Raw genomic sequence first — 14,840 nt, forward strand, 5'->3', positions numbered from 1 at the left:
CTGATCCACGTATTTTGAAGTTAACATAAAATCAAATATGACCTTATTTATCCCAATGGATAAATGTCCTGCCCAATATATTTCTCATTGAATATCCTGTTTCACTCAACAAATTATGAAATTAAAAAGGGTTTCGAATGCTGTTTCATGTTCTTAAGGCATGGTCACATTTATCTGTGTATGAAGCACCGCCCCCACAGAGGTCACTGCTAAACCAAGCAATCTTCTATTGGACAACACGTTGAATTTGCTTGTCAAAGTTCACCAAACTTGAACAACATGCAAAATCCACGTGAGGAAATTATTCGCCACCTGAAATTTGTTTGCGACTCCCGATCACGCAGATTCCCAATGAGATGACTGTTATACTTTAGTCACCCTCATGTTGTTTCAAACTCTTATGATTTTCTATTTTCAGCCTAATTTATACAATGAAAAAGCCAAACTTTATTCTCCTGAACAAACTAAAGCACCCTAGGCAAACAAAGCCTCCGTATACTAATTTATATGCAGCATCGTTTTAAAATTATTTTGTTGAGGAAAATAAAGAATATCTCATCCAAACCAAAAATCATCAACGCTCTTTGGCAAACCGAGTTCCCCTGGGTCAAGAATTTCAGGGATGTGGGCTTACAAGGAAAATATCACCAATCGAACACCATAGCAGAACAAAAACGTCAGTGCATTTTGCCATAATTTGTAGGCGAACTAAAAGAAGCCCTATTAAATATAAATTAGCTTTTAAGCAGAACACAAAAAGAGATGATAGGCAGAATGGCAACCTCAGTCACCATTCACTTGCATTGCATCTTTTTTCCATACAGTGAAAGTGAATGGTGACTGAGTCAATCTGCCTAACATCTCCTTTTGTGTTCCACCGAAGAAAGAAAGTTGGGTTTGTACGGGTCAGAAATTACGGGTTTGGAACAACATAAGAGTGAGTAAATAATTACAAAACTATCCCTTTTATACATTAATAAATTTTAACATAAATATACAATTGATTTTGATTACTTACCATTCCGCTTCTCTTGGTGTTTGGGTAGGTGATTAGGTGGTGGAGGTGGCGGAGTGTCAGGTGGTGCATGGACCCCACGGAAAGGATGCTCTTGCTGAGGTGTGGAGCTGAGACAAGTATTGGGGTGGCGTTTCGGCTTGGCTGGGGGGCAGCGGGATGAATTTGATTGGTTTTGAGGGTCTGAGTCCTGATAATAGCCATTTTCCAGTTCCTCTCCCTCACCAGTGCTCACAGCGTGGCAGGACTGGGAGCGTGGGGCCATGGCGGCCGCACAAGTGTGGGGTGACAAGTCCTGAGATGCCGGCATCGTCATAAACCCCATTCGGAAATGACGCCTAAATGACGTCAGATCTCGAACCTTCCCAACAGTTGCAGAGGAGGCATCTTTATAATTGGAGCTGAGGGAATAGAGAGAAAGAACAAGACAATGAGGTCTGTAGATGAGAGATGGAATCAGAAACTGAGGGAAAAGGGAATTATTTCTCTATGGAGAGATTCTTTATGCAATTAAAATAATAAATTTTTATCTCATTGTGCTGTAGGTCTCCTACTGTTTATTCTTTTCTCTCTTTCTCTCTCTGCTAATTCCAACTGAAAAGGATCTATAAATAGCACACAGTCAATTTCATTTTTGTCTCTACAGCCACCCCCCCCACCCCCCCTTACACTCTCCTCTGCTCATTTCCTGAGTTAAAACATCACCCCCCAACACCACACACTCTATCACACAGTTACAGTACGTAGACCAGTGCCTACACACACAAAACACACATGGTCAGGATGAATGATGAGAGGAAGCGGTTCATGCCAGCCTGTGAGAGACCCAACACCCTCCTTCTCCTCCATCACCCTCCCATCCTTCTCTTCTCCTCTCTTGTCCTCAGTCCCCCTTTACTCTCCTCCTTTCTTTTTCTTTTCATTTTTTTTCTCATATTCTCCACTTTCAACTCTCCCATGTTTAATATCATTTCCATGTAATGAAAGGGATAGTTCATCTATAAATGAAAATTCGGTCATAATTTACTCACCCTCATGCTGTTTCAAACCTCTCTGACTTTCTTTCCGCTCTGGAACACAAAAGGAGATGTGGCAGAATGCAGAATGTAGACAAAAGGCAGAATGTTAGCATTAGTCACCATTCATTTTCATTGCATTCGCCTTTTGTATTCCACAGAAGAAAGTAAGTCGTACCTGAGTGGAACAACATGAGAGTGAGTAAATTATGACAGAAATACATTTTTAGGTGAACTATCCCTTTAATATTTCATCTCCTCTCCCTCTGTCATCACATATTTGCAAACACTGTTTAATCAGCTGATCTTTCCCTCTTTTCCTTTCTCTTTCCCAACACAAATAAAGACTTTGTCCACAGGCCATGTCTCCCTCTGCATCTTTTCTCATTCTCCTGTATCTGCAAGCATGCATTCCCTCTGTTTCCACGGCAACTAGCCAGTCATTTGTTTATTGTTTGCTGATTTTTTTTCTAACCCCACAACTGAGAGCACACATTGGCATATGTACACATGTGCACACACACTGGGTGATTCAGGTGTGGCAAGGCAGCATATTGTGGGTGGTAAATAGTGGGTTGCCATCAGTGGAAACTCACACACACTAACAGAAAGAAATTATTTATTGATGCTGTATCCTGGGAAATGAGGCGGTGAATTAGAAGAATGTATTTCAGTTTTACAGAATCACTCAAAGAAAAATTATATTGCTTGAATATTGCTCTTTTTATCGCTCAAGAGGCTTAATGGAGTTCTTAGTTATGTTTCAGTGAAATATACACTTCAGCCGCTTTTCCAACATTGAGCCGAACGGTTCTTGTTGCGAAACCATAGTGTTCCATTCTGATCTGGGCCAGTTGGCACAGTTACGGTTTCTTTTTCCACTGTGGTGCTTGAATGTATGTAACAAATATGTCAGTTGGTGACAGCGTGAGAGGCAAATATTGGAGCGAGTGCGCTATGGAGGATGATCGCATATTCCAGTTTTTAGGACTGCTTTTTACTCTGCTAAAGCACAGGAAAGAAATTAAAAAAAGAAAAGCAAGGAGAAAAAGGCGAGAGGTTTACTATCACTTGCTGAGGGGTTGTGTATGTCACTGGACACGAACACACAGAAATGTAAAAGTTCCCAGACTAGCTAAAAAGGACATTTATTGACAAAATATTATACGAGTAATATAATAATATTTTATATGAGTTTATATGAGATTAGCTAGCTAGCGTTAGCTACATCCCTGACGAAAAGTGTGCAGAAAAAATAATGTACAATAGACCACATCATCATAAAATCATGTAGAAATGCGAAACATACATAATTTTTTAATGACATTTTATTAAACTCACCATAGTGAACTTTGCCAGCTACCCAGAAACAAATTAGTTACATTGGTGTTGGCAAATTAACAACCGTGAGCCATCACGTACTGAAGCCATTCCATTTGCAAGTTTAACACGGTTAGCTAACCGTGCCGAGAAATCTTGGCAGAGAACGCTTTGTAATCTTGCCATGATGAACCGTGATCAAGTGGAAATGCTAATGGAACCATACCTCACTGTGCTCAGAACCATTCAGCCCGATGGTGGCAAAGCGCCTATAGTCTCAGAAAGAGTTACCATTCCTTTTGACTAATGAATTTCCATGACTTTTGCATGACCTTTCCAGTCATTTGTGGTAACTATTTATAGAGGTTACTGGGGCGTATTTCCATGCATGTCATATACCAATTCTTGCAATTAACAGATTTTAATGCTTAAATACTTTTAATTAAAATATTTAAATACTTCGTATGCAAATGTTTCCAATAAGGCAAAAAACAAAAAAACAAAACAAAAAAAAAAATAACAAAGAGAGAGAGAGAAAAACAAATTCATGTAGTTCAATGGATGATTTGACTAGGCCAAATTTTACTATTCACAATCACAAGTATCACAAAGAGTAATATTTAGTCTATAAGATATTTCAGAGAAAAGCAAAATTATAAAATATTAATTTCATTATAGAAATTTCCATGGCTTTTCCATGATTTTTCAGATTGTATTTTTTTCAGATGACTTTGCCAGGACTTTCCCCGATATTTTCAGGTTTTCCATGATCACGAGAACCTTGCTCAGATGTTTCTCCTTAAATTGCTTAGGAGACCTGGCTGGAGTCACTCAGCACACCCTGGGATTCGAACTAGCGAGCTAGCGAACTCCAGGGGTGGTAGCCAGCGATCCCTCCTTTTCTTTAAAAAAAAGAAGCAGAAGAAATCGAGGTTACAGTGAGGCACTTACAATGGAAGGGATTGGGGTCAATTTTTGGAGGGTTTAAAGGCAGAATTGTGACTTACACTAATTCTGTTAAAATGTGTGTATCATTTGAGGTGTAAATATGTGTAAATATAAATAAATCATTTTAGGGTTTATGGTTTGTAGATATTATATCGTCATGGCAACGAAGTTGTAAAATTGGACAAAACTTTAAACAGAAATGGTTAGTTAGTGATTTTATCAGGCTAAAATCATGTTGACATGCATATTACGTCTTGTGGCTATACTTTTGGAACAGTTTATTTAAGAAAACAAGGGTCAAGTAAAAATGTATTTTTGTGGTAATCAGTATTTTGCCACAAATGTTGTCAGTTGAGCTTAACTTGTATTGATCCTGGAATATTCCTTTAAGTGTCCTGTTTCTCTGATACTGAGCAAAGACCAGAGAAATCTCACATATAGAGAAATAGTCTCCTCAAGAGTGTTACGCACTGTGCTTAGATTTGCCAAGATACCAAAGTCTGCAATCAAAAGTCAGACATTTCGACATGGAATCAATCATTTCTCATAAAATACTTCCAAGACCTGATTATCTAAACTCTGCTATGTACATTATGTATAGCTCTATAATTCTGCTTTATGTAAACAGTTCTCTCATTTGTGTCTATTTTTATTTCTCCTAAGCAACCAAATTGGCCCGGTTGCTAGGGAGGGTAGAGTCACATGGGGTAAACTCCTCGTGGTCGCTATAATGTGGTTCGTTCTCGGTGGGGTGGGGGGTGAGTTGAGCGTGGATAGCGTGAAGCCTCCACAAGCTCTATGTCTCTGTGGCAACGCGCTCAACAAGCCACGTGATAAGATGCGCGGGTTGATGGTCTCAGACGCGGAGGCAACTGGGATTCGTCGTCCGCCACCCGGACTGAGGCGAATCACTACGCGACCACGAGGACACTGGGAATTGGACATACCAAATTGGGAGAAAAAGGGGAAAAAGAAAAAGAAAAGAAAAAAAAGAAAAGGAGGGATGAGTTCAAATATTTTTTGTGGTAATCAATATTATGCCACAAATGCTGTTGTTTGAGATTAATTTGTATTGAACCTGAAACATTCCTTTAAGCAAAAGTCTCCATTTGCTCTCCATTTAATCTCATTGCTGTCTAGGTGAACAAAAAAAAAAAAATCAATTTTTTTTTTTTTTCTTTCTTTCAGGCATAACGGTCATATTATAATTTCATGAATTTCCTCCTGACAAATTATAAGATGCCTAAACATTGTCTAGAGACCGCCGTATTCCCCTAGTCTTTCTCTCTCTGACCTTTATGAAGGTTGGCATGCACAAGGCCCAGATGGAAGCAACTTATCAATATACTGTTCTGCAGTGTGTGTGTGTGTGTGTGTGTGTGTGTGTGTGTGTGTGTGTGTGTGTATTCATCTGTATGTGTTTAAGTGCTCATGTGTATGTTGTCAGGCAGAGGGTAGAGAAGATGCTGAGCTAGTATAGTGTGACATGCTAACACAGAAAAATAGCATCACATGATATGATGCACAGGACACATACTGCAGCATATGAGCTTGCCATGAAGACTTAGTAGTGCAGCCATCCTCCTGATAAAAATAAAAACTGGGCAGAAAGGTTTGGGTTTAAGAGATAGTTCTGTCATCATTTACTCTCCCTCAAGTCATTCCAAACTGTCTCTTGGGGTGAAACACAAAATTAGATGCAAAGCAGAATGTCAAAGCTGCTCTTTTTCATACAACAAAACACTTTCATTGAATGGAAAAAAGCAGTTTGGATTATCTGTTTTATATAACTTTTTGTGTTCCATGAATGAGAGAAAGTCAAACAGGTTTGTAACGACGTGAGGCTGAAGCAAATTATGACATATTGTTCATTTTTAGGTGAACTATCCCTTTAAATCATGTCATAATTAAATCTATGAAGGACACATGGTTTCAGCTGCACACATTCCATAAAACATTCAGAAAGCACCACTAGACTGAATAATTTCCCCCCATTATATGATGTTTATTTCAGGACGTTCCCAGATTTCATGAATCTCTTATTCCATACCAGATAAGTGCATCAACTACAGGTACATACAGCATGGTAAGTTCTTGTTCTTGCTGTATGTGAGAGGGAACAGACTCCGAGTCATATGAGGTTTGCTCTATGTAAGCTCCACATGTTCTGTTTTCTCTTTATCTACTCTTCAGTACACGAGATGGGTTGTTCACCTTTATCTGACACGATACTTCACATGTTAGAATAAAAGCTCAGAGGAACATGGAACTCAAGTGATTCATGTCTGCTCTGATAAGCAGGGGGAGGAATATTTATGTTGCTTTGCTTAAGGCTGCACAATATGTGGAGTTTAATAAAGCAATAAATCACGAGAGACTGTGTGCTACAGTGATTTTACCATGCTTAAGGGGTGTTCTTAGACACTTCACTTCATGTAGTGCCAAAAAACAACACTTAACTGTGATAAAATCTCTGCAATGCAAGTGGATTGCTGCTTTTATAAAACGGCAGCAACAACAATGTGATACGCATATACTGTACACCAATGTTCAATAAATAGCTACATTCACAGTGTCTCAAATGTTCACACTAGATTTTGCATTGTTTAGCCTTAAAAACAACTTAAATTCTCACGTGAACACGCTTGCCACTGTGAAAATTTATATGAGCAATGGACGTCAAGGTTTTTCATCGTATGCCTTCAGAACACTTGGAATATGAAGCACGAGCCGCATTAACTAATTTTATGATACTTGGGTGCTTTTTGTAAGCCTTAAAATGAGGCACTATTCACTGGCATTGCATTAAAAAGGACCACAATATTCATTAAAATTATTATTTTTGTCTTCCCCATAAGAAATAAAGTGATATGGGTTTTGAATTGACATGAGGCTAAATTAAGAATCATCCCTAAAGTATAAATACTGTGTACTAGTATAATATAAAAATAATGTAGTTCATTATCCTAACTGTAGGAGTTTACAGTTGCTAAGCAAAATAGCCACTTGGTGCATTAAAATGGAATGTGCGGTCACAGGTGTGCGTTTATAGTAATTTACGGCATTGAACGTGGCTCATCCAATCAGAATTTAGAATCCGTTCCATGTTGAGCAGCTAACTTGATTAGTTAATTTAAAGGGATAGTGCACCAAAATTGAAAATTCTCTCATCATGCCATCCCAGATGTGTATGACTTTCTTTCTTCTGCAAACACAAACAAAGGTTTTTGGAAGAATATTTCAGCTCTGCAGGTCCATACAATGCAAGTGAATAGTGGCCAGAACTTTAAAGGTCCAAAATGCTTATAAAGGCAGCATAAAAGTGAACTATACAACTTCAGTGGTTTAATCCACATCTTCTGAAGAGATTTGATAGGTGTGGGTGAGAAACATATTAATATTTATGTCCTTTTTAACTAAAAATCTCCACTTTCACTTCCACTTCCTTCTTCTTTTGTTTTTGACAATTCACATTCTTTGTGTATATTGCCACCTACTGGGCAGGTAGGATAATTTATAGTAAAAAAGGACTTAAATATTGATCTGCTTCTCACCCACACCTATCATATCGCTTCTGAAGACATGGATTTAACCACTGGAGTCATATGGATCACTTTAATGCTGCTTTTTTGTCATTTTTGGGGCTTCAAAATGTTGGTTACCATTCACTTGCATTGTATGGAACAACAGAGCTTAAATATTCTTCTAAAAATCTTTGTGTGTGTTCAGCAGAAAAAACAAAGTCAGACACATCTGGGATGGCACGAAGGTGAGTAAATTATGAGAGAAGTTTCATTTTTGGGTGAACCATCCCTTTATTTGAATCATTTGTGCGCTCTCACTCAAATATAAAGACTGAGAAAGGGATGTGTAAAGAGAAAGGGGGAAAAGGATGGGTACAGATATAGATGGATGACTGAATGAGAATCATCTGCATTCAGCAGCAGAGATGAGGAAGATGGAGGGATTGAATAAAAGAGTGGGAGGATGAGAGAGGAAGTGGACAGATCCTCCAGACAGAGACAGAGCGTGCGTGGGTGACCTCTTGTGTATCTCTTTATGTCTGTGAGGAGTGGAGGGAGTCAAGATAACTGCTTAAAGACAATGAACATGCATAAAGCACACATCAAAGACCACATGAGTGTATGTGCATGGGTGTACATGTGTGGTGTGATATGACACTACATCTGTATGTGTGTGCATCTGTGAGCAGTTTATACAAAGGCAGCTTAAAGCAGGCGTGTTTTTTGAGGACAGGATGTGTTACGGGTTCTGCATGTGTCATGAATGTAGAACACGGTGTGGATGAAAAGCTCTTTGATGTCCATTTGCACAGGTGTCACAGACAATCATCTAAATGCATTCTCCTCTTCATCCAGAAACAAAGAGATGGAGAGAGAGAGAGAGAGAGAGAGAGAGAGAGAGAGAGAGAGAGAGAGAGAGAGAGAGAAGAGAGAAAGTAAAGTTTGCAATCAAACCAAACCTGCCCAGCTGAGAGGAATTACAGAAGGGAAAAAGCACTCAAATAAGAATAAGGTTTAAGATGTAAAGGAAACATGGAATTAAAGGAATGTTCCGGGTTCAATATAAGTTAAAATTAATCGACAGCATTTGTGGCATAATGTTGATTACCACAAAAAATATTTTGATATATCGTAAAAATATATCGTCCCTCCTTTATTTAAAAAAGCAAAAACTGCATTTACAAGAAGGCACTTACAATGGAAGTGAATAGGGCTAGTCTATAAATGTTGAAATTTAAAAAGTATAGCCACAAGGGGGACTGGGTAGCTCAGCAAGTAATGTTGCTGACTACCACCCCTGGAGTCTCGAGTTCGAATCCAGGGTGTGCTGAGTGACTCCAGCCAGGTCTCCTAAGCAATCAAATTGGCCCAGTTGCTAGGGAGGGTAGAGTCACATGGGGTAACCTCCTCGAGGTCGCGAATAGTGGATCCTGCTCTCAATGGGGCGCGTGGTAAGTTGTGCGTGGATCGTGGAAAGTAGCATGAGCCTCCACATGCGGAGTCTCTGCATTGTCATGCACAACGAGCCATGTGATAAGATGCGTGGATTGACGGTCTCAGAAGTGGAGGCAACTGAGACTTTTCCTCTGCCACCCGGATTGAGGTGAGTAACCGCGCCACCATGAGGACCTACTAAAGTAGTTGGAATTGGGCATTCCAAATTGGGAGAAAAAAGTATAGCCACAACACGTAACCATCTTACATGTAAACATGATTTTAATGTCATAAAATCGCAATATAAAATATTATAACTTTGTTGTCATGGCGATGTAATGCTGATAAAACCTGTAATCTAGCAAAATGCTGTTACGCACGTAAATCCCTAATTTTATTACACTAAAATGTTAACATGTATAATGTTTTATGTCTTGGGGCTATACTTTTGAAACAGTGTGTAATTTAATGTTTATGGACCGGCCCCATTCTCTTCCATTGTCAGTGCCTTTACCGTAACTTTACTTTTTGCTGTTTCTTTTAAATATACGAGGGACAAGTTGAAATATATTTTTGTATGGTAATAAACATTATGCCACAAATGCTGTCCATTGAGTTTAAATAGTTTTGAACCCGTAACATACAGTAACTTTAAGGTAAAAATTTGGTCTTACATAAGGAGCATAAGGTGTGAGTGCAAAAGAGATGGGCATGAAAGCAATATAAATGTCAAGGATGCACAGACAGTGTGTTAAAAGAAGAAAAGAATTAGAGGGGGAGAAAAAGAAGAATAGATGTGGATGGAGGACAGAAAAAAGGACACTTTCACCATGTCACACATAATCCAAAAAGAATGTGTGAAGAGATGATGTTTTTAGTTGTGTCCCAAACATTATACACTATGCACTTACAAAATATACTACGCACTCAGCCATGTAGAGTACTTAACAGATTTTTACTACACGGAAGCATTCGCCGTTTAACAGCTGACAGAAGTGACATTTCAAGTGCACTTCTGTCAGCTAACTTTAGCACATTAGCCAACCTCAGTTCAACACTTGTATCTTAAACAACGTACATACTCACACAGCTTGGGGTGATGGTAAAGCATTCAACTCACATTTGTAAGGTGCTGTATCCACTAATAGCTGCTACATACTTTATTATTTACAGTTGTTTTGTCAGACCAACAATGCAGCCAGGTAACTCCGCCCCTTCCGCTATCTACGGCAAGCCGCATGCGCAGAGTGTATAAGTGTCCAGCATTCCACACTCCGTTTTGACGGTTGAAAAAGTGCATCAACTGAGTACTTCAAGTACACTTCTTTTTGCTGCATTTTCAGTGTAAACGTACTACTCACACTACTTACACCACAAAATGGCGTAGAATAGTGCAGACGTGTGTGGTTTGGGACGCAACTTTTGTGTGTGTCTTTAATTTTTTCTAATAATGGCAGTTAAATTCACCAGACCACATACTGTAAATTAATAGAACATTAAGAAAACACAAATGCAAATACATAAGCTGTAATATGAAACGTAAAAGTGTTTGAAGTGTAAGTATTTTAGCTGCAGACAAAAAGTCTGATTTAAAAACCTCCAGCAGTTTTTGACTGCTTTTCATGTCAGGGTCTGTTGATCTTCTGGGACACCAGAGGGGCAGATTGTCCCTGAATACTGTAGGCTCCAACTGTCATGTTGGAAGGAAGATTTGGATGCTTTGCATAAAATATTAAAGACAAAGTCTTCATTTTAGTTCAGTCAAGACTATTTTGAATATAATCTTGAAATATTCCTCCATCTAAATCACTCTTTCTCTATAATCTTTTTCATTCTAATTTCTTCCATCTTCCCCTTCTCCCATTTAACCTTTTTCTCACCTTCTCTACTGAGTGCAGATTTTACTGATCTTTTTCTCCAACACTTCTTTCTATTACCTTTCATATGAGCTTCGCAAAGCATCTCTGTAACCTTCTCTTTCTTTCTTTCTTTCATCACCCCTTCCTTTATTATTTTGCAACTCTATAGACCAGTGATAATCTTGTCAATGAAATCACTGATGAAAACGTTCGTTGATGAAGGGTTTTTTGATTTTGACAACAATAACGAAGAGAAGAAAAAGGCGCATCATGACGACAATTAAAAGATTTTATTAAAGCATACTATTGACGAAAATATGACGAGATAAAAATGATACTGCAAGATATTAAAAGTGCAAGATATGAACAGAAGAAACATCTATAGAATCTGTATATAGAAGAAGATATTAGATATAGATTCATCTAACCCATTAATAATTTCTCTGCTTGAACTGATTGAGTTGAAAACAGGCAAAATGAACTGCTTCAAAACGGGGTAAATACCTCTTTCAAACGCATCCTATTCATACATGATTTTAACCACTATAGTAGCACTATAGTATATCCACAACATATATGTAATATAACAACTTACATCTGCACAGTGAAGCGAATGAACAGGTGAACTTGAATTAAATGATGCGCTAGTCAGAATATGCGTAATTTACGTTGCGTAACTTACGTTGTGAATACACTGTTTCCGTAAGAAACACGCTACAAGCAATGCAATATCCTTTCACAGGAAATTAATAAGTCTCTAAAGCATGAAGAATTCAGAATACAGGCTAATTTCTAAAAAGTAGCTAATACTTCAATCTATTCATTATTATTTTACGAGCTCAGTTTTTTCACAACAAGGACAAAAGGCTGTATAGTTATATGTTTGACACATTTTTAAATTAGAAAATACTTATACATTTTTTCCCTAAATGTTTGAATATTTGATTAAAGTTTGGTCTGTTACAGTTTGACACACTTTTTTGTCCATTTTGCATATCGTTGTCAACTAAAAGATTTTATTTTCGTTGACTAAAATGATGTCATTTCCGTCATAAAAAAATATGAGATGATGAAATATTGACTAATTTTAAGGGGCATTTTCATCAAAAGACTAAAACTATGACTAAAACAAAAAACTGAAAAAAATAATACTGCTATAGACCTCCTCCAAAAATCTATGTTTATTGATCAGCTCATCTCTCCCTCTCTTACCTTTTCTTGCCCTCCTGATCTCTGTGTCTCCAGTCTAGTCGACTTTTGCGGTACAGCAGGTTCATGTCACCACAGGGATGCTCCTCCTCACAGCCAATAACAGCACAGTGCAGCCACTGGCCCCGCCTCTCTATGTCACGCAGGAAATTCTCCACCGCCACATCCTGGGCGGAGCCAGAGCTCATGGTATAGAGGACCAAGCAGGAGCAGGGGGAGGGATTTTAAAGTTGCCCCCCTTTCAGTTACCTGAAAAAGAGAGAAATGCAGGCAGTAGATTTTTAGTTATCCAATATAATGTACAATATTTCCAATATTTATAGCAATCTAAAATCTCAACAAAGTTAAGCTGGGGGGAGTCACATGACGCCATGCGAGGATCGGACGTGTGAACGGCGAGCTCTGTGCACTTTGCTAGCTTTGACACTTTTAATTTCATAAACCGGTGAGATTCAATACACTCTGTTCCATAACTGTTCTAGGAGGACAATATGTCAAAGAATTCAAAATCCTCGGGCTCTGGAGACATTAAAAGACACTTATGTGCTCAAGCTGACACCCCCGAGCAGGCCTCGAGCCTGGGAGTCGACTTAGTCGGGGAAGTGCGGGAAATGCGTCGAGAGATGCATGTCGGCAATGCTGACAAAGGTCGTTGCTGACTTGGAGGATCTTGCTGTGATACGTCGATCGATCACTGCCATGGAGGCGAAGTTCACTGAGGTGGTTACAAGAGTGGGGGATGTCGAGAAATGGATCGATTATCTGGAGTCATCGGAGAGGTAATTATCTGCTAACATCTCGGCAATGCTGACAAAGGTCGTTGCTGACTTGGAGGATCTTGCTGTGATACATCGATCGATCACTGCCATGGAGGCGAAGTTCACTGAGGTGGTTACAAGGGTGGGGGATGTCGAAAAACGGATTGATTATCTGGAGTCATTGGAGAGGGAATTATCTGCTAATCCGCTAGCGACCAAGGTGGATTTGGAGCGTGTCTGGGAGAAGTTGGAGGACATGGAGAACTGTAGCCAGTGGAATAACGTCCGTAACGTTGGAATTCCTGAGGGCAAAGAGGGACAGGATATGGTGAAATTCCTGGATGGGCTCCTTCCGAATCTGCTCGAAGTAGCAGGCCATAAGCTGGAAATCGAGCGAGCTCACAGGGTTCCTGTTTGGCGATCCATGGAGGGAGGCAGCTCCGATCAATTTCTGAGATCATCCGATAAAGATCTTGTGTTACGTGAGGTGAGGAGTAAAGGAAGGCTTTCTTGGAAAAACCACAGCATTTTCTTGTTCCCAGACTTTGTGAATTCGACAAGAGAGAAAAGTGATAGATTCAAGGAATGCAAGAAACTTTTACATCAACGGAAGGTCGCTTCTGCACTGATATTCCTGGACAAATTGAGAATAGATGCTAAGGATGGCCCACAGCAAGCGATGTCCTTCATAAAGTCAATGGAGTAAGTAAGTCATTTTGTGATACTCACATTGCAGCTGAGTGCACCGGCTCACTGAAAATTCATTTGACTGTTTGAGGAGACTGAGCACTTTTTTTTGTGCTGGTTCAGACTAGCGGCTGGAGTTTATTTTGTAGAGTAACATACCTTCAGGACAGTTTTATGGATGAATCTACATGCTCTTTATACTTATTCCTCCTATTGGCTGGAGTTTGTTTTGTGGAGTATTTCTTGCAAAGACATTGGAGAGATTAAGTCATTTGTTTGCAGTCATGTTGTAGCCGAGTGGACCAGCTAACTGAACATTTGTTTGACTGTTTGACGACAGTTTCAGGACAGTTTTATGGGTGAATCTACACGCTCTTTGTGCTTAATCTGCCTATTGGCTGGAGTTTGTTTTATATGTTATCTTTTGCTGTGTAATTCTGTCTCACAAAATTTGTATAGAAACACAGTCCTTGACCATTGTGAAGCAGAAGTGTGCAAGCCCCCTAGAGCAACATTGACGCATCACAGGATGTGTAAAAAGCTTGGTATTACAGATATTTGGTGCCTTTTGAACCCATCTGGAAGGGACTATACATTTGTTTCATCAGTCCATAAGATTTACTCTAGAATAGATTTATTTTATATATCTAAGTCCTTCATTTCATCAGTTGCTGATTGCTCAATTGGAAAAATTTTAGTCTCAGATCACGTCCCGGTGTGTAGAGGTGTTGCCACATATGGAGAAAAGGAAATCATATAGTTGGCGCTTATCTCTTTTGCAAAATCCTGAATTCCAACAAATGTTAAAGGCTGAAATCAGTGTCAATATGGAGACCAACTGGTCCTCAGTATCCTCTGTGGGCGTGGCTTGGGAGGCACTTAAGGCGGTTCTTAGGGGCCAGATCATACAGTATGCCGCATTTACCAAAAAATCCAAAGCATAAGAATTTGTGGAATTGGGAGGGAATATTAAAAGTGCCGAGGCAGAGCTGAAGCGCAGAATGTCGTCTAATGGCCTCAGAGAATTGACCCGATTGAAATACAGATATAAAACTATTTTGTCGTGGAAG

General features: G+C 39.2%; 1 protein-coding gene across 1 annotated transcript in view; it reads right to left on the bottom strand.

The window, feature by feature from the left end:
- Window positions 1–14,840, bottom strand: part of LOC127429449 (neuronal tyrosine-phosphorylated phosphoinositide-3-kinase adapter 1-like) — a 77,959-nt gene that overhangs the window by 24,929 nt on the left and 38,190 nt on the right. The window contains exons 3-4 of the mRNA XM_051678445.1: window positions 12,329–12,574; window positions 1,019–1,416 (exon numbers count right to left, since the gene is read on the bottom strand). Coding sequence (XP_051534405.1) covers window positions 1,019–1,416; window positions 12,329–12,513 — 583 coding nt within the window. The 5' untranslated portion in view covers window positions 12,514–12,574. The remainder of the gene's footprint in view (window positions 1–1,018; window positions 1,417–12,328; window positions 12,575–14,840) is intronic.

This window comes from Myxocyprinus asiaticus, chromosome 3 (assembly GCF_019703515.2).
Source record: "Myxocyprinus asiaticus isolate MX2 ecotype Aquarium Trade chromosome 3, UBuf_Myxa_2, whole genome shotgun sequence".
In the NCBI taxonomy this organism is placed as follows: domain Eukaryota; kingdom Metazoa; phylum Chordata; class Actinopteri; order Cypriniformes; family Catostomidae; genus Myxocyprinus; species Myxocyprinus asiaticus.